The following is a 27643-nucleotide window of genomic DNA, read 5'->3' as shown; positions in this document are numbered from 1 at the left end:
ACGCAAGTAGAGCCATAACACATCCATGTGAAATGCCCTTGCTGATCAGCTAAACATAGGAGGGAAAGTAGAATAAATTACAGCTCTTCTTGCAGATGGCTACACACAACCTGCAGCAGTGTACAGCATCACATGCACATACATATGCCTAATTGTATGTGTTAATGATGTTTTTTACAGGTCTGATAGATGTGTGAAGCAGCACACAGACTGGTATGTATAATGTATGACCATGGTGAAAACAGGGCTGCAGACAGTGTGCAGTGATCTTCCAGGTACATAGCCTGTTGACAGTTCCCAATAACAACCTGTAGAATCATTTAAGGGGTTATCCAGACTTAAAAAAAACACGTCTGCTTTCACCACTCTTGTTTGGGTGAGGTTTTGCAGTTCATTTCCGTCAAAGTAAATGGAGCTGAACTTTTTACAAATGCCTGGGGGTGCACGATAATTCACCATACCCGCAGGCCTCAGCCATGTCTCGTCCTAGTTCTCCAGCCTATCTTTTGAAAATCTTTAACATGCATTTAACATGTGCATAATGGGTCATGGTTAAACTCAAAGAATTACCTGTCCTTGTCTAGTTGGTATTTTTTCAATATACAAGCATCTGCCTCTCTATTCATTATCGTAATCATACATGATATAAGTTATTAGAGTGACAATATAGTAAAAGCAATTGTAAGCCCTACACATTTTAGACAAAACGCTTAGGGGGAGATTTATCAAACATGGAGTACAGTGGAACTGGCTCAGTTGCACCTAGCAACCAATCAGATTCCACCTTTCATGTTCTAAAGAGTCTGTGAGGAATGAAAGGTGGAATCTAATTCGTTGCTAGGGGCAACTGAGCCAGTTTCACTGTATACAATGTTTGATAAATCTACCCGTTAATTTTTACAAAAAATATACTTAAATTTAGTATGAAAAATATTATCACCAGATGCAGACATATGTATTACCTGTATGTCCCTAAACTTTGTGGGAGTTGTCTGGTATTGGCAGCAGCTTTTTAGATGTTGTATTTAGACAGAACTTTGTTCAAAGGGAATGTGTCATCAAAAAAATTACCTATTGCCTAAATCAAGATTTTAATTTAAACATATTTTTAAAGAATTTTTGGTGATTTTTTTCTTTCCAATTTTCCTTTGCTATCTGTATTATAAAATAACCCTTAAATCTTCATTTTTCTCATTCTGACAACTAAGACTAAAATGAAAATAAGACCTCCCGTTCTGTCTGTGATATTAAGAAGGGGTCTGCTATAAATTCATGTTTGCAGCACTGCAGTAAAAGGTGACACCAGTAGATTTCAAAAGATGAAGGTCACAGCTCTGCCTCCCTGTGAAATGACCTCTTCAAAGGTCACAGAGTTTGCTCAGTAATGTTTCACATTCATGTCAATAGGACATCCTGTCCATTGTTGTCTGTGTCCATGGGGCTTCCAGTATAGCATATCACTTAGCGCTGTTAAAACAGCTCAGGCAAGATGGCTGCCCCCATAATGAAAAGACATTTTTAAAAATCTAATCAGAAATGACAAACAATAGAAAAAAAGAATGGTATGTTATTTGGCTCTAGTCAGTAAAAAAAAAAAAAAATCCATGCATCCGTCTCAGCCTTTCAGTAGTGTTTCTCAGCTTATTTACAATTTTTGTAATGTGTCCCTGTCATAATAAGAACCTGACGTGTTGCAGAGTTACACTACGTATAACACCGGCCGTTCTGTGAGTACTTTTGGTGGATTCGGATGCGGGTGCACCCGTGTGTGCCCGCATCTCAATTGCCCGCTGCACACAAAACATGTCTTTTTTTTTTTTGTCGTGCGGCTAGAGAGTATACTATGTGTATATGCTCCGGCCAGGATTCCAATTATTCCAATACAACGTATGTTTTGTATAAATCACAGCGTTGTGTAAACATGGCCTTATGGTGAAAGTTTTAGTCTGAGTATTCATACCCCACCAATCTCTAGGCAGAAGCAGCACACAGCAGAGTGTTTATAAATATTAAAATATTAAAAACATTGTCTTAAAATTATTTCACTGTTACAATCCCAAATAAAATCCCTTTAATTTATCAAATTCACTTTATTTATCTCAAATTTTGCAAAATTAGCATGAATGAGGTATACTCCTTCACCTCTATAACTTGTTTCATTTGTTAATTTATCTCTATATAAATTGAAAAGTAGGAGAACTTGTGCCCCATGTTTCTTCAAAATGGTCAAACGTTCCAAATAATGACTTGGACACTTGACTGCCCTGCTGATTTCATTACTGTCATAATGATATGGAATACTATGGGAAATCCTGAATACATAAACTGGATTTCTTAAGGATTAGATGTGAGAAACTGTGCTCTACTTAGTGGCAACCATAAAGTGTATTTTTTTTTAATTATTATGTCCCCTTCCTCTGCAATTAAGACTAATGAAAGGAGATCCTATTTTGCAGAACCTTCCATCATACACTAGACCCACAGACTGAAAGGGGTTTTTACCACTGAACAACCCTTCCTGGATGTCACAGATAACCTTTCCTTGGTCTTATGCTTTGTGTAGAAGTCATGACCAAATTGGAACATATTAGTATAGATGGTTCCTGTTGGGTTCCATGATAGCCACTGCTAGCCTGCTTTCTATTATTTCTTTAGCTCCTCTGTTACTGCTCTTCATCTGTCAAGGTCTGTCTAAGGATTCCACAAGGAGTTTGGGAGATGCTGGGCATACTAGGAGGAATAGCATTCCTTGGTGTAAAGCATGTGTCGTTACAGTATATACTCATCTGGCAATCCAGGCGGTACAGTGGAAGACAGAATTATTTTATACCAAGCTAACAGTTGTATTTACAATACTAATAATTAGCCATTCCAGAATGTATTTTCTTGTGAACAATAATGTTACTATTGTGATAATAGATTTTATTTATTTTTTTTGCAATTTTTTGTGAAAACATTTTTTTCCATTTGTTCTTCTCTAACGCATCTTTGGCATTTTCAGTGTTTGTAGTTGAAACACATGTCGTATACCGTTGTATTGCTGTTTTTACAAAATGAACACTCCTGATGTATGTCAGAAATTGTGGTTAAAGATTGTAAAGAAAGAAACAGGTCACACAAGTTAATTTACAATATATGTAACACAGTTATTAAAGGAAAAACTTATGTAAACATTGGCGTTGTGTATGAAGTATATTATATTGATGGAAGTGTTGATGATAGGAGAAGGTCCATTATGGTTCAGTAATAAAGAAGCAAAAAAAGAAACCTTTTAACTTGTCTTAGGTCTTATGTTGTATGATAATGAATCCAGTTACCTGTTGATTACATGAACTCAACTTGATGTAATATTTAACCCTTATATTGCAATATGAGTAACAGATAAAATAACCCTGGGTTATGTATGTATAGCACTCTGGGAAATATAATTAAACTTAAAGCGTTATTGCCATTGGCAGAAATTACTGATTGCACCAGGTCTTACTCCTGAGACACACTGCAATCCCGCTATCTAAACACAACCAAAATATGTGTTGCATTAGTACAAGACTTGCATTAAGGTTAATGCTGACAATGTCACATTACTTCTAACCTGCAACTAAAAATCCATTAGAAATGAATTATATGCAACTATTAAGTCATGGTTGCATCATGTTGCAAGTTGCATTGCCACCATATTGACGATCATTAGATGCAATGTTTCAATGGGACATTGCAATGTTCATGTCATGTGACCAATGTCACTGTGTAGCCCTAACCTTCAAGAGCTTGTCTAAGATGTAAACTTTAAAATAGAACTCCAGAGAAAATCATAATTTCCCAGGAGTCAGGGTGAACATAATAAACAATCGCTACTTACCTCTCCTCATGCCTCCACAATGCCATGTCACAGGCTCCGGGATTTCCTCCAGATTTAAGTTTCCCCAAGTTACAATGTCACGACTTGGGGGAAAATACTTGACCCGGCTGATGGATTACTGCTTAGCCAATCAGTGACTGAAGCAGTGTTCTGCCCCAGTGACTGACTGGCTGAGTGGGCAATCCATCAGCCAACTCATGATGTCCCTTCAGAAGCAGATCCAGAAGCCAGACGGTATGCCCAGAAGGGTAAGGCAGCGCTGTGGAGGCATGGAAAGTGGTAAGTAGAGCTTGTTTATTATGTTCCTCCCTACCTCCTGGAAAATTATCATTTTCTCTGGACTTCTCCTTTAATGACCTGTTCTTAGAATAGGCCAGCAGTGTTTATACAATGGTGGTCCAACCCAGAACAAGGGGGCTGCAGCGTTTCTGCAAATGTCATTTTCTCAGCGGTTGAGTGGCTGAGTACTTCAGTTCAGTCCCACTGAACAGTACTGAGCTGCAGTACCAAACACAGCCACCTGTAACTACTAGTCACTGTGCCTGTGCAAATAAGGACTGTCATGGACCCTTTAGTGTGCTGACAGACAGCGGTCACAGTTATATTGATCAAACACTAATGGCCTAGGCCATCAATTATTAAGTTTTAGAAAACACCTTTGAGTTTAATATAATTTTCATGCTGTTTCAACAGTTCTGAAAGTATTTTTTAGACAAAAACATCAGTAACGTACAGGTGTCACGTGTCCAACATATTGATCATAAAGGGCGAGTCAGTTGTATGAGTGCATCTTCAATGTTTCCTCATCTTGCTATAAAGTAGGATTAGAGTGCCAACTGGACCACTCACATTAGATTGGGTAGTGGATTCTTTCTGCAAGAACATTACAGTAGAAAACAAATGTCTGTAAATGTCCATGACATCATTATCCTTTTACTCTTCAGTTAGTTTTGGCCCCCGGTTTCATCTTTACAAAAAATTCTGGCTGGTTTACACAGCGATGAGCTAATATCTGTGGAAAAATCCCAAAAAGTAAATTTGGAATTAAAACCAAAAGTCTTGCCTCATCAGGAACTCGGTAGATGTAAGGAGTCCTTGCATGAAGGGATGCACCAATGTGAGAAAACTGTGCCTGAAAGGTGGAAAGAGAACAAAGTCAACAATTACAAGGCAATATGGAGAGACTGGTTGTGCAACATGCCAAGATCTTGGACATAATCTGTCTGTATCCCAGTTTTCCAGGCGGTCCTCCCGCTGTATCCACCCGCTCCACGGAGCGAGCAGACAGCGGGAATCTGATGCCGAGCGTTCGGGTTCATACGAACCCGAACCTCGGAGGGTTCGGACCATCCCTAGAACCTATCGCTTTTTTAAAACCACTTGTATTATTGAGCAAAATAAATAAATGACACACTTTTAAATCTACAGGTGTTACATATGGGATTTTATGGTGGATTTTGCTTGCTTTGTACTGTAAGGTGCAGAATCCACACTAAAACCTTAATTAGCAGTAATAAATACAATGGCCCAGATTTATCAAAGGGTGTAAAATATTCACTGGTGTAAACTGCCAACAGCAACCAATCACAGCTCCTCTTTCTTTTTACCAGAGCTGGAAGCTGAGCTGTGATTTGTGCTTTGGGCAGTTTACACCAGGTGTATATTTTACACCCTTTGATAAATCTCCACCAATGTTTTGTGACACGACAATTATTGTCTTGGCCTAATTTGCTCCTTCTTATCTAAATGTTATATTCATATTACCTGAGCTAATCCACCAGCGTAAATAAGGGTAAGATCTGGCATCCATGTACATCCAGGAACAAGAAGACCATACAGAATGATTAGATGGTAAGGAACAGAATAGAACATATATACTAGCATCTGCAAGGCAAACACAGAAACACAGGTTGTGAACACAGTGGAACCTTAAGGAGTACCTGTCATTTACAAAAAAAATTGACATGACACAGGTACGCGTCAAAGGTTTTGATTGGCCAAGTTTGTTTAGACCCCCAGCAACCATGAAAGCAAGTTGGAAGAGGAGTGTAGTAGCTTGTTTTACTCCCCAGCTCTCCGCTATCTCCATTCTGCCACTTCTATGGGGATGCAGGACACAAGTGATTGACGCACACTTACCTCTGCTTGCAGCTGACTGTCAATAAAGCAGGTTCAGGTATGGGAGGGGTAGTTAGGTGGTATTCCAGCTTGTAGCAGATCAGGAGCTCAGGAACGCCTCTCTGACACTTTGTACTATAGAATAAAAGCGTTATTCTATATTCTGGATGCACAGCTGGATACCATTGTAAGATACCATGTTTCTCCTTGTCCTAACAGCAGTGTCAGCAGCTTGGCCACACAAGCCATATTACATGGGGGGGGATGTGTGGTCAATGAATGGGGATTGTTTAATCTGCTAAAATAATTCAGCAAATAAGCATTTGCTTACTAATCACTGTGCCTATTGCACAAGTACATTTTGTTCCATGTAATAAAGCCCTAAGAGTTCTTCTTCATGGGAAGTTATATGAAACTTTTTTACTTTGATTTTAGATTTCAATTATTTGAAGGCTTTTGAATAAACAAATGTTCTTTCTATGTTCCTATAGACATAGATTGATGCTGGCAGCACATTCCCTGTTTACACAAGAAGATATACACTAAGGCTGCGTTCACACTACGTATATTTCAGTCAGTATATTTCAGTCAGTATTGCAACCAAAACCAGGAGTGGATTAAAAACACAGAAAGGATCTGTTCACACAATGTTGAAATTCAGTGGATGGCCGTCATATAACGGTAAATAACTGCCATTATTTCAATATAACAGCCGTTGTTCTAAAATAACAGCAAATATTTGCCATTAAATGGCGGCCATCCACTCAATTTCAACATTGTGTGAACAGATATGAGGACCACAATACTGACTGAAATATACTGACTGAAATATAAATATACTGACTGAAATATACGTAGTGTGAACGCAGCCTAAGGGTGCGTTCACACCTACAGGATCTGCAACAGATTTGATGCTGTGTTCAATTATTTAAATGAAATCTGCTGCAGAAAATCAGCTGCAGATCCTGTAGGTGTGAACGCACCATTATAATGATTTCAATGGGAAAAAAAAAAATAATTTTGTCGGCTGATCACAGACATGTTTACACTCAGCAATGAAGCAGAATAAACATGGTGGAATATTCCTACATCAATCGGTGTAACTGAGTTTTTTTAGCTGTGTTAGACAAAAATAATGGTTTTATCAATGTTTTATCATTTTTATTCATTTATAGAAAGGTAACATATATGTAGAGAATGTTCAGTATGGATATAGTTTGGGTAGCTTCACGTAATTTACCTGGAGTTTTGGGTAGGCAGCAGGGTCTCTTATATATGGCTCTTGAAGTTGTATATATAGTCGACAGAGATCAGAAGGGCAGTCTAGAGCAATCTGCGGACCAGGGTAAAATGCACACATATTAACCATTTGCAGTTTTACCCGTTTTTTTTCTCCAGATATTTCTTCCAATACCAATGAGACAATCACAAGCCATCCACCAGTAACCAAACCACTGACCATCAGGTCCCATCTAACCATCAGAATGGCCGCTATATACACATCATGTAAGCACAGAAAGGGCACCAAACAATCAGGGGTAGCACAGGAAATTCAATTTCCACATCAATGTACCATATATACAATGTGAACACAGAAAATATACGGTATATAAAAAAAATGAAATATAAATGATCTCCATTATCAGTTATTTATGCTAAACTATCTTTGCTTGAATTTACAGGCATAATAAATGGTGTGGGTTCTGTTGTCAGACTTCAGATTTGTGCCTTCTACAGTTGCGTCTTAAAGGGGTACTCCAGCAAAAAATCTTTTTCTTTCAAATCAACTGGTTTCAGGAAGTTATATAGATTTGTAATTTACTTTTGTTTAAAAATCTCAAGTCTTCCCGTACTGATGAGCTGCTGTGGTGAAGTGGTGTTTTATTTCTCGTCTGACACAGTACTCTCTGCTGACATCTCTGTCCATGTCAGGAACTGTCAAGAGCAGGAGCTCTGGACAGTTCTGTCTTGGACTGTATCAGACTAAAAAGAAAACAAAATTACCTGCAGGACATACAGCAGCTGATAAGTATGGAAAGGCGGAAGATTTTTAAATAGAAGTAAAGTACAAATCTATATAACTTTCTGAAACCAGTTGGTTTGAAATAAAAAGATTTTCGCTGGACAATATCTTTAAAGACTTTGTGTGATTTTACATCACCGCCAACATCAATGTTTTCACATATACACAACTCATTGGTTCCATTCAGGTCAGTTAAACGGGTTGGACAGTTTATAGTAAAATGGTTCAGTGTACAATATTAGTGTACTCACAGCACTTACTGACAACAGCTCCCTGTGTACCTCCTACAGCTGAAATCAGACTCTTCTTGCTTAATAAAAATTGTATCCATGTGTCACTCTGCACCTATTTAAAATGAATCTGTCAGCTGTAATTCACATTCCAAACTGCTGAAACTGTTAGACAGCTGTTAGGTCAAGGAGACACACAGTACCTTTCATATATCCACCTGTGCTTCCATATCATAGAAAAAAAAGCTTTAAGTCTCTAGCACAAAGAGGCTGTCCCAAGGCTCCTGAACAGCTGCAATCTGTAATACCTCTAAGCTCCTGTTCCAGCTTGCAGCTGACTGTCAATCAAGCAGAGTTTGGGATGGGAAGGGAAAAGATGAGGCATTCCAGCTTGCACAGAAGAATAAAATAATTTTTCCATGTTTTGACCTAACAGCTATTTATCAAGATTTTTAACAGTGTCAGGAGTCTGGGATGCGAATTGCAGCTGACAAATTCATTTTAATCTTCATTGAACAAAGTACTGGACTCAATGTGAATGGGTACAGTAGCTAACTCACCATTCCCCTGAAAATACAGAAGATAGTTGCAGTAATCAGGTACATGGCCAGCAACAGGTCAGACGGTCTGTGAAATATATTTTTTTGCTGAATATTCTGGACTTCCTGCAGAAAACAACATAAGGCTTACAAGTAAATAATGTACTACTGATCAAGAATAATGGCTATTTTAAACCATAATATATTTCATATTAAAACTTAAAGCGTAACTGTCATTTCAGGGTCATTTTTCTGAAAACATTAAATATCAACAGTACAAGCTATTTTAACCCCTTAAGGACCGGGGCAATTTTGATTTTTGCGATTTAGTTTTTTCCTCCTTGTGCATAAAAGGCCATAGCAGTTGCATTTTTTCACCTAGAAACCCACATGAGCCCTGATTTTTTGCGCCACTAATTGTACTTTGCAATGACAGGCTGAATTTTTGCATAAAGTACACTGCAAAAGCAGGAAAAAATTCAATGTGTGGTGAAATTGAAAAAAAACAAACACATTTTGTGTTTTTAGTGGATATGTGTTTTTACGCCGTTCGCCCTGGGGTAAAACTGACTTGTTATATATGTTCCACAAGTCGTTACGATTAAAACGATATGTAACATATATAACTTTCATTGTATCTGATGGCCTGTAAAAAATTAAAACCATTGTTTACAAATATACGTTCCTTAACCCCTTAACGACATCGGGCGTAAACTTACGCCCTCGCGCCCTGGTACTTGGCGCATCAGGGCGTAAATTTACGCCCGATGTTTCCCCGATCGCTGCGTGTTCACACACAGCGGTCGGGGAAGATGGCCTGCTATAAATCATAGCAGGCCATCTTAGCTTCACGGCACGGGGGGTGGCTTACGATCGCCGCTATAGGCTGATCAATTCAGATCAGCAAACAGCGGCGATCGGAACCTTTCCGGGTCATCGGCGACCCGATGACCCGGAAAAAAATGGCGGTCGGTGCTGTCCGAGGACGGCACCGACCGCCATTACTGTAAAAAGTAATGGTGATCGCCGTGCCACCGGCCCGATCGCCGTGAACGGCCGGCTGGCCGTTCACGGCGATCGGGCCGGTGGCACGGCGATCAGAGTCCCACAAAATAGTAAATACCTGCCCTGGACCCCTCAGCTAGGTAGCCGAGGGGTCCAGAGCAGGTATTTGTACATTACTCACCTGTCCCGGGCTCCTGATCGGCGTCTTCCGGGTTCAAGGCGTCCTCGTCTTCGTTCGGGTCTTCGGCTTCTTCCATGACGTCACATTCGGCTTCTCTCGGCTATTTTCGGCTCCAGCGTCGGCTTTTTCCGTATTTTGCGCTCTGCTGCCCTCTAGCGGCTGATATGTGTAATACACTTATCAGCAGCTACAGGGATGTTCAGAATGTAGAAAAAATTATTTTTTTTTTTTCTATTTTCCGCACCCTATCGCCGCTGAGTGTTGATCAGCATCGCACGAAAGTGCGCTGCTAATCAGCAACTCCTCCTTTTTGGCGTAGGGTGTTTTTTTTCTATATTCTACTGCCACAGTCTGCTAATAAGTGCCGCACATAAGTGCGGCATTTATCAGCAACTCCTTTGTTGGCGTAGGATTTTTTTTTATACTATATAAAAAACACGTAAAAAACACTACATTACACCACACTACATTGAATAAAGTTTGACACTACACCACTACATACCCCATATACTAGTCCCCATATAAAGATGGCCCCCAGGGTGTTTTCGGTGTCGGACGCATACGTTATTATTGCCTCCGACACCAAAACAGCCAGTGAGGATGAATGGGGGGATCCTTCTTTCCTCCATTCATCCTCATCATCCTCATCATCCAGTGACGTGTCTGGGGGTAGCGTAGCGTACGCTGCCCCCCCGACACGTCTTTTCCGCCAGTACCGTCCCAATAAGAGATGACTGTATGGCGTGAAATTCTCTAAACTGTGTGAGCGTACCTCAGGGTACACTTACAGACTTAGGGTACGTGCACACTGCGGAATCGCGACAGATAACCCTTCGTGCATTCCGCAGCTGGCACCCGCCGGCGGACTGATGCGGGCGCATGTCTCTACCCGTGTCATAGACTCCATGTTATGCACGGGCGGAATCCGTTGTCCATCCAAAGAATGAACACGTTGGACGGAGAGCGGAATCTGCCCGTGCATAGAATGGAGTCTATGACAGGTGTGGAGACGTGCGCCTGCATCAGTCCGCCGGTGGGTGCCAACTGCGGAATGCACGAAGGGTTATCTGTCGCGATTCCGCAGTGTGCACGTACCCTTAGAGTGTATGTAGGAAGGGACACCCGAATGCAGCCCCCAGATGCCCCCAGATGCCCCCCCATCCTCGGAGTTAGTGGGAAGATCGTCCGGGAACTGATCTTCCCACTGCTGGATAAAGGTTACCACCTGTACGGGGATAACTTTTATACCAGCACCCCCTCTTCCGGTCCCTCGCTGCCTGAGCTACTGTAGCTTGCGGCACAATCCGAAAATATCAGAAGTAGTAATAGCGCCCTAATATTTAGCAGCCATGGAGCGGACCCAGTGCTTCTGGATATGAAGGACCCCGGATCGCACCAGGACAACATTTTCCAGGTGACGTCCCGCACACTGGAGAACAGGAGACCCCAGAAGAAGTGCAGAGTGTGGGGTAACAGGGGGATCAGGAAGGACAACATTTTCCAGTGTGACACCTGTCCTGATCCCCCCGGCCTCTGCATACTGGATCGCTCCAAGGCGCACCACACGTCATTGGGGATCTACATTATCTAAATTCTGTCCCTTATTCCTATTTCAGGGGTCACGTTGATCCAGGGATTATTCTGATCGCCAATATGGAGTCGGGAAGTAATTTTTCCCCTGTGATGAGGCTACTGTCGTCTGCCTCACGAGGGTTTTTTGCCTTCCTCTGGATCAACACAGGTTGAGTTTGATGGACACCTGTCATTTTCAACCTTATAAACTAATAATTGGCCTAATACCCCCAAATAAATTAGAATTGTCCCTTTTCCCCAGCTAAGTAGGTATGGCTGCCATTCCCATTAGAGGATGCCATGATGCAATTACAAAGCCTCTGTGCGGCCAGGACAGTAGAAACCCCCCACAAGTGACCCCATTCTGGAAACTACACCCCATAAGGAATCTAACAAGTGGGGCAGCGGGGATATGGCCCCCTGGTGACGGCCACATTTGGGACGTGAAAATGAAAAAAATTTTATTTTTTATTTTCTTGGCACATGTTCTACGTAAGTGCCCGTCACCAGTGGGGTCCATATGCTCACTGCACATCTTGTTAGATTCCTTATGGGGTGTAGTTTCCAGAATGGGGTCACTTGTCAGGGGTTTCTACTGTCCTGGCAGCACAGGAGCTTTGTAATTGCGACATGGCCTCCATCCTCCATTCCAGCCTCTAAATGGCGCTCTGTCCCTTTGGTGACTTGCCCTGTGCCCATATGGCACATTATGCCCACATGTGGGGTATTTTCGTACTCAGGGGACACTACCCTACACGTTTTGTGTTCATTTTCTTTTTTAACCCCTTGTGGAAATGGAAAAAAATCAAGGCTAGACCAACATTTAGTGTAATTTTTGTAAAATTTTTACTCTAAATCATTAATCTTGTCATGATTTTTTCATTTTCACAAGGGGTTAAAAGATAAAAAAAAACATTTAATGTGTAGAGCAATTTCCCCTGAGTACGGAAATACCCCACATGTGGACATAAAGCGCCATGCGGGTGCAGGGTAAGCCTCCGAAGGGAAGGAGCGCCATTTGGTTTTTGAAGGCTGGATTTGGATGGAATGGATTTCGAGGGGCCATGTTGCATTCAAAAGGCCCCTGTGTTGCCAAGACAGTTGAAACCCCCCACAAGTGACCCCATTATGGAAACTGCACCCCTCAAGGAATGTAACAAGGGATGTAGTTAGCATATGGACCCCACTGGTGACGGGCACAAATGTGGAACAATGTGGCGTGAAAATGAAATATTACATTTTTTACACTATAATGTTGGTTTAGCCTTGAATTTATCATTTTCACAAGGGGTTAAAAGAGGAAAAAAAAACAAAATGTGTAGAGCAATTTCCCCCGAGTCCGTAAATACCCCACATGTGGACATAAAGCGCCGTGCGGGTGCAGGGCAAGCCTCTGAAGGGAAGGAGCGCCATTTCGTTTTTGAAGGCTGGATTTGGAAGGAATGGATTTTGAGGGGCCATGTTGCATTCAAAAGGCCTCTGTGTTGCCAAGACAGTTGAAACCCCCCAGAAGTGACCCCATTATGGAAACTACACCCCTCAAGGAATGTAACAAGGGGTGTAGTGAGCATATGGACCCCACTGGTGACGGGCACAAATGTGGAACAATGTGGCGTGAAAATGAAATATTACATTTTTTACACTATAATGTTGGTTTAGCCTTGAATTTATCATTTTCACAAGGGGTTAAAAGAGAAAAAAACACACAATATGTGTAGAGCAATTTCCCCCGAGTCCGTAAATACCCCACATGTGGACATAAAGCGCCATGTGGGTGCAGGGCAAGCCTCCGAAGGGAAGGAGCGCCATTTGGATTTTGGAGGTTGGATTTGGCTAGAATGGATGATGAACGCCATGTCGCATTTACAGAGCCCTTGTGCTGCCAAAACACTGGAAACCCCCCACAAGTGACCCCATTCTGAAAACTGCACCCCTCAAGGAATCTAACAAGGGGTGCAATGAGGATATGGACCCCTTGATGACGGGCACATTTGTGCCATGAAAGTGAAAAAATGAAATTTTTCCCTTTCACGTCACATTGTTCCACATTTGTGCCCGTCACCAGTGGGGTCCATATGCTCACTGAACCCCTTGTTAGATTCATTGAGGGGTGTAGTTTCCAGAATGGGGTCACTTGTGGGGGGTTTCCAGTGTCTTGGCAGCACGAGGGCTCTGTAAATGCGACATGGCCCTTGAAATCCTTTTCAGTGAAATTCAGCTTCCAAAAGCCAATTGGCGCTCCTTCCCTTTGGAGGCTCGTCCTGCGCCCCCTTGGCACTCTATCGCCACATGTGGGGTATTTCCGTACTCGGGAGAAACTGCGCTACACATTTCTTGTCTTTTTTTGCCTCTTATCCCTTTAAGAAAATGAAAAATTGAAGGCTAGAACAACGTTTTAGTGTAAAAAATAAATTTTTCTTTTTTCACGCCATATTGTTCGGAAAATCTGTGAAGCACCTGTGGGGTCCAGATGCTCACCGCACCCCTTGTTACATTCCTTGAGGGGTGTAGTTTTCTAAATGGTGTCCCTTTAGGGGTGTTTTTTAGGTTTTGGCACCCCAGAGCCTCTGCCAACCTGAAGTGGTACAGTCAGAAATGACCAAATATAACGGAGGCGTTGAAATTCACTAGGCGCTCCTTTATATCTGAGGCTTGTGGTTGCGTCAAATAGCGCAATAGGGTCACATATGGGGTATTTCTATAAACTGCAGAAACGGGACAATAATTATTGGGGTGCATTTCTCTGGTAATAGGTTTATAATTATGAAAAATATTGGATTACAATAAAATCTCTGCACAGAAAATTAAAATTTTCAAATTCCTTACACACTTAGCTTTTATTTCTGTGACTCCCCTAAAGGGTTAAAACACTTTCTGGATATGCTTTTGCAGAGTTTGGGGGGTGCAGTTTCTGAAATGGGGTGCTTTGTGGGGCTTTCTAACATACAGGCCCCTCAAATACACTTTAAACCTGAACAGGTCCCTAAAAATATCTGATTTTGAAATTTTACTGAAAATTTGGAAATTTGCTGCTAATGTTTTAAGCTTCCTATTGTCTAAAAAAAATGAAAGATAGTTTAATAAATGCCACCAACATAAAGTAGACATGTTGCTAATGCTATTTAATATATAATTTATGTGGTATAACCATTTTCTGTATACGCAAAAAAGTTTCAAATTTGGAAAAATGCATTTTTTCACATTTTTTCACATTATTTGGGTTTTTTTCATAAAGATTTGTTATGAGTATCGACTCCAATTTACCAGAAATGTAAAGTACAATATGTCACGAGAAAACAATCTCAGAATCAGCCGGATAGGTAAAAGCATCCCGAAGTTATTAATGAATAAAGTGACACTGGTCATATTCATAAAATTTGTCTCTGTCATTAAGGCCATTTCAGGCTCTGTCCTTAAGGGGTTAAAATCGCTCCATTCCCAGGCTTATAGCGCTTTTATCCTTTGGTCTATGGGGCTGTGTCAGGTGTCATTTTTTGCGCCATGACATGTTCTTTCTATCGGTACCTTGATTGCGCATATACGACTTTTTGATCGCTTTTTATTAACATTTTTCTGGATTTGATGCGACCAAAAATGCGCAATTTTGCACTTTGGGATTTTTTGGTGCTTACGCCGTTTACCGTACGAGATCAGGAATGTGATTAATTTATAGTTCGGGCGATTACGCACATGGCGATAGCAAACATGTTTGTTTATTTATTTATTTACTTTTATTAATATCCTGGGAAAAGGGGGTGATTCTAACTTTTATTAGGGGAGGGGGCTTTTTATTAATAATGACACTTTTTTTTTTTTACTTTTACACTTATACTAGAAGCCCCCCTAGGGGACTTCTAGTATAAGTGCTTTGATCTCTCATAGAGATGATCCATGAGATAGGCACTCGTTTGCTTTCGGCTGCTGCAGCCGGAAGTAAACGAGTGCCGAGCCGGGGACGGCGCCATCTTGGAGCGGTCCCCGGCCGGCTTCAGAAACGGAGATCGCTCCTCCGGGATAACATCCCAGAGGAGTGATCTCCCCACTAGACACCAGGGATGACGCTGCAAACGGTAATCGGATGCAGCTGTCAACTTTGACAGCTGCATCCGATTACTGTATTAGCGGGCACGGCGATCGGACTGTGCCCGCTAATACCTGCGGTCCCAGGCTACAAGCGGCTCGGCCCGCAACGCGGCCTCGCTCTGAACGTCCTTACCGACCGCAGGGCATAAATATACGCCCGCGGTCGTTAAGGGGTTATGAAACTCTGTAATAGGTTTTATGTACTAAAAGAGTTTCCTTCTGGACTGAAAAAGCAATCTCCCAGCCTCCCCCCTCACATCAAATGAAGCAGGATTTCTGTCTCCATTATGTGGCTATGGAGAGGGGAGGGGCTGTTAGGAGTGACTGAGCACGGAGCAGTCCTGCACAGCACAACACCCTGCAATCTTCTCTCAGTAAGTTCATAGATAAGCACTGACCTTTCTGACCCCAGAATCCTGCGGTTTAGGTGCCCAGAGAGTCTACAGACAGCTGACCTTCATGTCACCTCTTCCTGCTCCCTCATCTCCCTCAGCCCCTCCCCCTTCATAGGCTTACAATGGAGAGAGCAGAGCCCGTCTTCACTGGCTTCTCTGTAATGAAGACGTGTTTGCCTGATAATGCACAGATAAGAAGTCAGGGGGGGAGGCTGGGAGATTGCTTCTTGAGTACAGAAGGAGGCTTTTTTGGCTGATAAAACCTATTACAGAGTTTCTTAAAATCGCTTATACTACTGATTTCTGCAATAAAAAAAAAAACATGACAGTTACGCCTTAAAGTGATACTGTCACCTGTGACTGCCCGAACAACATTCACAGCACATGTCTTACACGTGTTGCTGCAAATTCTGCTTAAAATTCTGTGCAAATTGCGTAGTTTGAACAGAAACTTAAGGAGGTATGAGGCTTGTCTTTGCAGAAAAAAAGGTTTTTAAGGGAACCAATCACTTAAAAAATGGCTATAACGCTATGGGAATGTGCTGTAGCAGCATCCAGCACACTTCTCAAACCTGCTTCTACACCCCCCCGTCCCTGGAGTGTACAGCCCGAAAACTTACTTTATTAAGTTGGTGCCCTGTATGTAAATTACCCCCAAGTAGTCACGGTGGGCGGTGAGCTGTGGCAAATAGTCATGGTCCCTGGGCGTTCTGGAGTAGTAATCACCTCTGGGCGTGATTAGCCTGCATAATTGTGGCGACATCACCAAGAGGCGTGCTGTCCCTAACATCAGCACGCCTACGTTCTTTCTGTGCCGCTCATGCACAGTACAGCGGGTCCGGTCCGCGCCGTACTGAGTAGGTGCAGAAAGCCTCAAATTCATTGCGGGAGGTCCGGCGGTAAGTTTGAGGCTACAGCACATTCCCATAGCGTTATAGCCGTTTTTTAAATGATTGGTTTCCTTTAATCCTTGGTGCCACCTGAGTGACAGTGTCACTGAGGCGGGACTTCTCTGCTCCCCTCCTCTCCCCACCTTGGTAGAGCGCTTGCTTCACTGTGATTGCTATTGCGGCTGCAGCTGATAATATCACTTTAACATTATTACTTAGGCTATGTTCACACTACGTATGAGACCGGCCATCTCTGAAAAGATCGTCCCAACCAGTACTGCAGCAGAAAATATACAGTGTGAATATAGCACACAATTTAACAATATTTGTAAATATAATTAATTAATTTTAAAGCTGCGTTTTTAAAATATTCCTGTTTTACTTTCCTGCCTCGCGCCGGCTCCTCGAGCCAGCGCGAGACAGGAAACTCCCGTCATGCAGAGCGGCAGCAAGGCCGGGGGGGCCCGCCATCTTGATGACGTCATTTGCGTGCCATCTTGATGACATAATTTGCGTTCCACCGCTGAAACGCAAGTTACGTCTTCAAGGTGGCGCCCCCCCCCCCCCCCCCGTCCTAGCTAAACCAAACAAGCGGATTAGGTAAAGTATAAGACTGTAAAGGCAGTCTGCATCTTCATGAAGTCTATTTATCTGTATCTTATGCCTTACCTACTACTCTGTGCCGGTGCAGCAGGGCAGGCGCCGCCATCTTGATTACGTCTTTGCGTTCCACTGCTGGAACGCAAGTTACGTCATCAAGATGGCGGGGCCGGCCTTGCTGCACAGAACAGAGGATTACGTAAAGTAGAAGATACAGGCTGTAAAGACAGTCTGTATCTTCATAAATAGACTTCATGAAGATACAGACTGCCTTTACAGTCTGTATCTTCTACTTTACTTACTCTGTTCTGTGCAGCAAGGCCGGCCCCGCCATCTTGATGACGTAACTTGCGTTCCAGCGGTGGAACGCAAGGACGTAATCAAGATGGCGGCGCCGACCCTGCTGCACCGGCACAGAGTAGTAGGTAAGGCATAAGATACAGACTGCAAAGGCAGTCTGTATCTTCATAGATAGACTTAGGGAAAGATATACTTTAATATTAGGGACAGTGAAATTTAGATGATAGGTTCTCTTTAAAATGTACCTGTTGTTATAACTTTCAAAATCTAAATCAACAGTAGATGTTATATAAAGCAAGTTTGCAATATACATTCATTATTATTTTTGTTGTTATCATGCTGTAACACAAAGCTGAACTTACCAGAAATCCAGGTCCAGTCTCCAGAAGGCAGACTTTCTCACTTGTGCTGGTTGGAAAAAAAGAGACTAAACACAGGAATTCCGGCCAGTACAGAGTCACGGCTCACATGACTGCCTCCTCCCCGTGAGCGCTCACTCAGGTGGCCTGGGATACACAGAACATCCTGTTTTCTGACTGTTTCCTGTTTTTTGAGAAAGAAAAAGTCGGAAAACAGGACATGCTGTGCTTTCCATGATAACTAAAAAATAAATAATAAATGTAAATTGCAAACTTGCTTTATATCACATCTACTGTTGATTTAGAGTTAGAAAGTTATAACGACAGTGACACTTTAATAGAAAAACATTTAGATTATACCCATTAATAAAAACCCTAAATAACATGCTTGCCATTAAATCAGTTTCATGATGTATCCTAAAAATACCATAATGTTTCATAGCTTTAGAGAAGTTCTTTTTAGCCTGTTTTATATGTACTTATATACTTATATACACTCACCGGCCACTTTATTAGGTACACCTGTCCAACTGCACGTTACCACTTAATTTCTAATCAGCCAATCACATTGCGGCAACTCAGTGCATTTAGGCATGTAGACATGGTCAAGACAATCTCCTGCAGTTCAAACCGAGCATCAGTATGGGGAAGAAAGGTGATTTGAGGGCCTTTGAACGTGGCATGGTTGTTAGTGCCAGAAGGGCTGGTCTGAGTATTTCAGAAACTGCTGATCTACTAGGATTTTCACGCACAACCATCTCTAGGGTTTACAGAGAATGGTCCGTAAAAGAAAAAACATCCAGTGAGCGGCAGTTCTGTGGGCGGAAATGCCTTGTTGATGCCAGAGGTCAGAGGAGAATGGGCAGACTGGTTCGAGCTGATAGAAAGGCAACAGTGACTCAAATAGCCAACCGTTACAACCAAGGTAGGCAGAAGAGCATCTCTGAACGCACAGTACGTCGAACTTTGAGGCAGATGGGCTACAGCAGCAGAAGACCACACCGAGTGCCACTCCTTTTAGCTAAGAACAGGAAACTGAGGCTACAATTTGCACAAGCTCATCGAAATTGGACAGTAGAAGATTGGAAAAACGTTGCCTGGTCTGATGAGTCTCGCATGCTGCTGGGACATTCGGATGGTAGGGTCAGAATTTGGCGTCAACAACATGAAAGCATGGATCCATCCTGCCTTGTATCAACGGTTCAGGCTGGTGGTGGTGGTGTCATGGTGTGGGGAATATTTTCTTGGCACTCTCTGGGCCCCTTGGTACCAATTGAGCATCGTTGCAACGCCACAGCCTACCTGAGTATTGTTGCTGACCATGTCCATCCCTTTATGACCACAATGTACCCAACATCTGATGGCTACTTTCAGCAGGATAATGCGCCATGTCATAAAGCTAGAATCATCTCAGACTGGTTTCTTGAACATGACAATGAGCTCACTGTACTCAAATGGCCTCCACAGTCACCAGATCTCAATCCAATAGAGCATCTTTGGGATGTGGTGGAACGGGAGATTCGCATCATGGATGTGCAGCCGACAAATCTGCGGCAACTGTGTGATGCCATCATGTAAATATGGACCAAAATCTCTGAGGAATGCTTCCAGCACCTTGTTGTATCTATGCCACGAAGAATTGAGACAGTTCTGAAGGCAAAAGGGGGTCCAACCCGTTACTAGCATGGTGTACCTAATAAAGTGGCCGGTGAGTGTAAGTGTCACTGTCATTAACATTTTTTGCAGAAACCAATAGTCCAGGCGATTTTAAGAAACTTTGTAATTGGGTTTATTAGACAAATATGCCATTATAGACTAACATCATAAGCCCGGCTCATCACAGTCTGGAGCCATCACAGAGCCTGGAGAGGACCAAGCTGAGAGCGGACTTCTGGCTCCTTCTTGTGATTGGTATGGGTCTGAACACTGATCAAAACTTTTGACATCTCTCTTACATGTCAAAAGTGTTTTGAAACAACAGTGCCATAATGTACAAATAGCCTCAGAAAAGTTGTGATTTAAAAATACGATCCCAATTGTACTGTGTAACTGGAGAGAGCTCCCTCTCTTAAGGCTTGTCAGTGGAGTCTGCAGTCTAAGGCTATGTTCACACAATGTCAAAAAAAGAGAACGAAATAGAATAGAGAATAGAAAAATAACGTTCATTTTTGGGAAGACGAACGTCCATTGCGCAAAATACATTGAATAATGGACGTTTTTACCGCAGAAATCAATATAATGAACATGATCATTTTTTTCGGACGTCTTTTGCAAACAGCGGACATTTTTTATTAGTTGTTCACATTCAGTTTTTCTTTTGTCACCATTCTTTCTCAGTTTTTACTAATAAATTTAATGGACTTTTCAATTAGGCCACACCCAAAGGCCAATTAGTAACCCAAACTAGAGTAATATACAAACACCAGCTGCTAAATGACGTCCGTTATTTTAGACTCAAAACGGAGCTGAAAAAACTTTGTGTGAACATAGCCTATGACTGAATTAGACACTGGGATCGCTATTTAGAATTTAGGGCCCCTTCAACATGTTATGTTGTAACCTATAACGTCCTTAGGAGGAATATTCCGAGTATTCCAGGCCTAAGGGTATATGTATTTTGTAGCATTGTTTGGTTACCCCAGATCCAACAAAGAGCATTTGCTGTTGTATTTGAAACAGTGACAGTAACAAGTCTGACTTTTCCATGTAAGAAGCAGTGGGGGAGAAGCAAATTACCCAAAATTAGAAGTTTTACCAATTTTAATATATAATCTATAATATTCTGTATTTATATAGTTCAGGAGTTCTGTGCAGCTGGTGAAATAACAGGCAAATAAAATGACCTCATATTATACATATTACACATTATATACATTAGCCTGTAAGGCTTCTAGTTTATACAATGAATGCATTAACATTAACAAAGGGCCAGTCTACAGGTCAGAAACTGTCCTCAATTTTAGTAATGGTTCTTATCAACTAGATTTACAAACAATGTTACCTTTACAGATAGATTATTGGTAACAGATGGTTGTTTGTAGATTCTAAACCCGGCCCATAGTGGAAGGCAAACATACAGGATGTTCAAAAGAAATGCAGAACTAATTCTTGTTCCATATTTTCCTAGTTGAAAAAAAGACTTCTATGTTTACAGAGTAGTATATCATGCTTGCAACACATTCAAAGTGATATATTATATTACTTAGGGAATTATTAGATCAATTGTTCTAGCTGAAATATTCAATGAAGTGACAGGCTGCTCGGGGACATATTACACCAGCACGGGTTGCTTGTTGCATATAGTCATTTAAAGCGACCCTGTACCCACAATCTGACCGCCCCAAACCACTTGTACCTTCGGATAGCTGCTTTTAATCCAAGATCTGTCCTGCTGTCCGTTCAGCAGGTGATGCAGTTATTGTCCTAAGAAAACAACTTTTAAACTGGCAGCCCCATGCCCTATGGGAGTGGCCTAGATTGTGTATGCATTAGGCTGGCACAACCTCTCTGTCTCTCCTCCCCACGCTCCTCATCATTAGGAATACTCCAGGCAGATTGTCTCCTATTCATCAGCTGGGTGAATACTGAACATGAGCTGGATTGTTAAGGCAACTGTGCAATGTTCAGACAGGAAAAAATGTTCCAGTGGCATTCCTAATGATGAAGAGGGTGGGGAGGCACAGCTGAGGACATAAGGTCTTTATACAACAACAGATGTGTCCATCCTTACTTATCCTGTAGTTTAGTTATGGATTACAATTTCTCATGAAACCCTTCCAACACAATATCACAACATCGGAACACTGAGAAAGGCTTCATATATATTACAATCACTGATTTTCCACACATTTGGATTATGCTGTTTAAATAACTAAAGCACCTTAAAGCTATGTGCACATAATGTCATTTTGCAGCCGTCTTTTTAAATGACTGTCTTTTGATTATTATGGTTGCTAATAATGATCATGGTCATTACTTTCAGCCATTATTACCAAAAGACAGCCACAAAATGACATTGTGTGAACACAGTCTTAGGCTGGGTTCACATACAGTATATTTCAGTCAGTATTTGGTCAGTATTTTGCAACCTCAACCAGGAGTGGATTAAAAACACAGAAAGGATCTGTTCACACAATGTTGAAATTGAGTGGATGGCCGCCATATAATGGCAAATATTTACTGTTATTTTAAAACAACGGCCGTTGTATTGAAATAATGGCAGTTATCTACCGTTATATGGCGGCCATCCTTTCTGTGTTTTTAATCCACTCCTGGTTGAGGTTGCAAAATACTGACCCAGTACTGACTCAAATATACTGTGTGTGAATCCATCCTAAGGCCATGTTCACATAAGAGACCAGCCTGGTCGCGGAATGGCCTGTCTCTGAAAAGATCATCTCGGCCGGTACTGCAGTACCAGGCGGATGATCTTTGCAGCCGCAATGTTCTTTCATCAGAACTCTCCACTGCACAGGCCTTTCTGACATGTCAGTTTTCTATGGCGCCGCAAGAGATCACGGCCAGAGCGTATACTATGCTGGGATTCCATAAAAGACGAACGTAGCAACTTTTTTTTCGTAAAAAGTACGGCTGTTGTTGCCGATTGCAACAACGGCCATACTTTTAGGAAAAGATATACTTTTAGGAAAAGATACATTGTGTGAATATAGCCTTAGGCTATATTCCCTCAAAGTCTTTTCTGGCTATTTTACAGCCATTTTTGGATGGAAAATTCTGGTTTAAAAAAAATTACGGTGTATTACTTACCAACAATACTTCCAGGAATGAATACAATCATACTCATCACAATGGATCCTGCCCAGTAAAGGCCAATGGTCCTATAGCTCTGACTGTAAGACATAAGAAAGTAGTAAGCAGCAGCACTGTTCTGTGCATGACTATATAAACTGAAGCATACTTGTATCACTGCACCACAAAACGCTTAAAGGGAACCTGTCACCCCCCGTGCCGGGGTGACAGGCTCCCGACCCCCCGTTAGAGCCCCCTATACTCACCTAATCCCGCCGGGTCCCGCTTCTGGAGGTGGTCGGGTGATGAAGATCTCAGCCGCTGCAGCCCGGCGCGCGCGCAGAGAGATGAGTCCAACACCCATAGAGAATGACAGAAGAGTCCAGCGCTCCGTCATTCTCTATGGGTGTTGGACTCATCTCTCAGCGCGCGCGCCGGGCTGCAGCGGCTGAGATCTTCATCACCCGACCACCTCCAGAAGCGGGACCCGGCGGGATCAGGTGAGTATAGGGGGCTCTAACGGGGGGTCGGGAGCCTGTCACCCCGGCACGGGGGGTGACAGGTTCCCTTTAAAAAATGGCACTATGTTAAATATTGTATTGGTTTTGTTATATTAACCCTTTAAAGCAGTGACAACTGTTGTGCTCTCACGGTTGTTATTGAGCTCCTGACAGTCCCCTCCATGGTGCACAGGTATTTCTCATTTACTCAGTTTCAGGTGGTGAAACCAGAGCTGTTACAGTTACCTTTTTTCCTTTCCCTCCTCTGTCTGACCAATCATAGGGCAGCACTTACACCTCTGCTATACAATTACACAGTGCTAGTAAAAGTGCACTGAGCTGAACAGGCCGGCACTGTGCTGGGGGATGATACACAGTACATTACTGTAGAGGGCTTATAAAGGGGGGGGGGGGGGGTATAGATGCACTGCATTTGCAAACCTGACTAAATAGAGGGCAAAATTACAATTAGGAGGCTGTTGCCAAAAACTGTATAGCTGGTAAAAGATAAGAGAAAAACCTTGATTTACCTTTCAGGCACAGCATGGACCCTTACTAGAGATTAACTGAGGCTAACAGGCTGCAAACAGAAGATTACAGAAGATTTTTTTTGTTTTTGTTTTTGGGGGGAGGGGGTAAAGAGTAATTTTTGGTAAATGAAATGATTTACAACTATGTCAAGAATCACCTACCACATGGGATGAAGTTGAATGAAACGACCGTGACCATTTATTTCTTTTGGCCATTACAACATATAACGGTCCATAAAAAATAGTACTAAATAATCCACTTACTCCCATGCAATTGCTGCCACCATCAGGAGGTACATCAGGTAATGAGCTGTGCCATCCCAGTAACAGATCATGTGACCATGTGCTGTGTTCAGATACGGCTCAGTCTGGGGAGAAAGGCAGATGGTGAAATGACTACTCATCTTCTACACATAAGCTGCAGCCTCACCTGACATGATGCTCACATAAAGATTAGCAGAGAAGCACAGTACCTATGAAAATCATGACAAGAATGTTATATTCATTTATTTCCTCAACTACTGTAGAACATGATTTGGGGAATTATTTTTGTTAAACCTGTATCCTGACATTTACTCAAGGATTGTTTGACTATACTAAAGTGCACCTAGTTCTTCCCTATAATGGAAGCAGAGAACAAATATTTATTGCCATTTAGCATATTAAATTACCAATCACATTACGGCTATGTTCCCACAACGTGTTTTAGCTAAAATAATGATTGTTGTTTTTAAAATAACGGCCGTTATTTTATAATGGCGGCTGTAAATAATGATAATGATCATTGTTAGTAGCTATCATTATCAAACAATTGCCGTTTTTTAATCTAAAAAAGTCACCGTGGGAACATAGCCTAATAAAAAAAGCTGCCTGTATCAGCTGTGTCATCAAATGGTCCCATTTACATCATATTTTTGGACTAAAGGCCCTATTACACGGAGTGATAATTGGCAGTATCGGGCCGATTTGGCCGCTGATTGCTCAAGACAACCATCAGGCAATGAAATGATTATTGGCTGATCATTTCTTTAGGCCCTGACCACGGATCACTACCTGATTCACACTATGGAATCCGCGCAAAGAAGTTCCAGATTCCGTGTCTCGTACCCGTTCATGGAGGCACGGATTCTGTAGTGTACCCTCACAGCAATGTGTTCAGCCGGCGGCTGACAATTCAACAGACAGTTTACATTACCTATCTACATTCCCGTTCTCCGCATGGCGTGCTGAAGCTTCGGAGCGGCCCATCTCAGCTGACAGGCCGCTCAGCCAATCACCGACCAGTGATGGTTTTAGTGGTCTGTTAGCTCTGATGGGCCACTCTGACGCTATAGTGCGCTGGACCGAGAAGGAACCATGCAGAGCGCAGGAGTAGACCGGGAACGTAGATAGGTAATGTAAAAACTGTTTAACAAACTGTCTAACAATGTCCGTGCACCCCTTGCTAAACAATCGGGCCATACAATAGGCCCAGTAAACGAGCTTCGATCTAGTAGATCGGCACTCTATTACAGTATTGATCGGGCCACCATCGGCCATGTAATAGCACCCTAAGTCACTGGTATACAATGAAACATATCCCAAAATAAGGCAGTATTTACATTCGCTTTTCAGGCTATAAACAGCCAAAAAAGGCATGTCAATTAATTTAATTAACTTCATAGGAAATTCATAAGAGTTTCCCTGCCCATTTTTTTTAGCAGAAAACAGCTGTTTAAAATATGAGCAAAAATGATTTGTTAACTAGTGTCAGCATGATATGATGGTAAAGCAAATAAAGGCTTTACTGTCTGTAACTGCCTGCGAGGACAAGGTCAGCTAGCCAAGGAAACAAGAGTAATTTTGCCTGCGAAGACACTTTGTAATGGCCCTACCAGTGTGATTGTAAAGATTTTTTACCCTAAGCATTCACAATAGTTACACCCCTATTTAAAGGTGCTGTCAGGACTGCCTTTTGCAGGGTCTGCACACTAGAGACCTGTATGTACCTGTCCCTGCAACACAGTCTATTTTGACTTAATTTCTCACTCTTACAAGAGTAATGGGTGACCTTGGTATAAAAACTGTAAAACCCTTATGAACGAGTAATCTGCAGCACATAGTTTCCATTCTGTATTTAGCATTAAAATAAATGAATCCACAAAGAGATTTATTTTCTGGATCAGAAAGAACTTAACAATAAAAGCTGCAAGGTAGATTAAAATATTTCTTCAGAAGAAAATAAACAGGCACAAATGAAATGTGACAAGCACATATAACATACAGTGGCTTTCGAATATGACGCGTGTATGTCTTAATCTGTGGTCAGGTTGCTATGGGTATGTGGAATAGATTAGTTCATAAGGTTTATGCATGTAAACATTAGAAAAGATGGAGACACGGGAGCAGGTCAAACTGCTTGTTCTTTTTCATGGGGAGCACATGTTGTCTATAGTATAGATCTGATACTCTGGTTGTTGCAGATGGTTGCAGATAATGAAAATCATTCTCTAGATATAGATTTTATATGTTTAATAACTTGTATATACACCACAGGCTCTATACACTGTTCCTAATCTTGTGTAGGTTCCCCAATACTCTGTGCAGCCATAAAAGCTCTGTGGAGGCATGGACTCCACAAGACCTCTGAAGGTGTCCTGTGGTATCTGGCTCCAAGATAATAGCAGCAGATCCTTTGTAAATCCTTTAGATTGTGGGCTTCCAACTAATCAGACTTTTCTTTCCAGCACATGCCAAAATTGACTCTATAGAGTAGACAGTGCTTTTTACAAGCAAAATCTCCAAAAAAAATGGGAATCAGTTTTACATAGCAAGTAAAGGTCATAATCTGCAGCACCCTTCAAATATGCATGCTATATGTCCGCCCAAAACATGATCTGTGAATAGAGAATTAAAGTGACACTGTCACCCCCTTTTTGCATTATGACTTTTCTACACAGGTGTAATGGGTAAATTTAGCAATTTCATACCTTATTTTTTTTACTATTCAATGCTTTTATTGGTAAACAGTGCATAAGGGGGGTACAGGAAAAGAAAAATGGGGCAGGGGGTAAATCAATTTGCACTGTGCATATCAATAGACAGAAAGGTAGCGTAAAAAACACCTAACACAATATGATACACAGGTGAGCAAGTCATAGGTGGAGATCAACTGATATTAGAAAAAGTGTATTCCTCAGAATTCATACCTTATTTTATATCATACGTCACGGTGCTTGTTCAAGTAAAAAGTGATCATCTATCATCTGCAGATTGTGTTAAGTGGACGGGGCTTCGCGGCATCAGTGCCATTTAGCCCCGCCCACAGCGCCACCGTAGGCCCATCCCCCTCTGTGATGTCATCAGCACATAGGCCCTGCCCCCTCGAGGCCCATTGGAACAGGCTGGCCTAAAGGTCTAGGATCCACCCCCTCTAGGTTGGCCCATACCAGTGGGCGTCGAGGGGGCGGGACCTATGCGGCGATGACTGATGGGCCACTTACGACAATCTGCAGATGATAAACGATTACTTTTTATTGGAACAAGCAGCATGATGTATGATATAAAATAAGGTATGAAAACTGCTAAATTTATCCTTTACACCTGTGTAGAGGAGTCAGAATGCAAAAAGGGAGGGACAGTGTCACATTAAAACTACACACAGAGAAAATGAGCACAATATTATGTCATATATTATCACCCCTAGCATATAGATTTTGTACATACTAAAT

The 27643-nt window shown here is 42.0% G+C and overlaps 1 protein-coding gene across 2 annotated transcripts in view; it reads right to left on the bottom strand.

Moving 5' to 3' along the window:
• Positions 1-4574: 4574 nt before the first annotated feature.
• Positions 4575-27643, bottom strand: part of TM6SF1 (transmembrane 6 superfamily member 1) — a 42709-nt gene continuing 19640 nt past the window's right edge. Inside the window, exons 5-11 of one of the 2 annotated variants that reach the window (XM_069956614.1) lie at positions 24198-24301; positions 22922-23004; positions 21156-21277; positions 8791-8895; positions 7218-7310; positions 5624-5743; positions 4575-4991 (exon numbers count right to left, since the gene is read on the bottom strand). In XM_069956614.1, coding sequence (XP_069812715.1) covers positions 4800-4991; positions 5624-5743; positions 7218-7310; positions 8791-8895; positions 21156-21277; positions 22922-23004; positions 24198-24301 — 819 coding nt within the window. In that variant the 3' untranslated portion in view covers positions 4575-4799. Of the gene's footprint in view, positions 4992-5623; positions 5744-7217; positions 7311-8790; positions 8896-21155; positions 21278-22921; positions 23005-23169; positions 23180-24197; positions 24302-27643 lie in introns of those variants that run through there. The other variant, XM_069956615.1, reaches the window with a different exon arrangement.

Source organism: Dendropsophus ebraccatus, chromosome 1, assembly GCF_027789765.1.
Source record: "Dendropsophus ebraccatus isolate aDenEbr1 chromosome 1, aDenEbr1.pat, whole genome shotgun sequence".
In the NCBI taxonomy this organism is placed as follows: Eukaryota; Metazoa; Chordata; class Amphibia; order Anura; family Hylidae; genus Dendropsophus; species Dendropsophus ebraccatus.
Note: the sequence above shows the minus strand (reverse complement) of the source record. Positions and strands in the feature narration are given on the sequence as shown.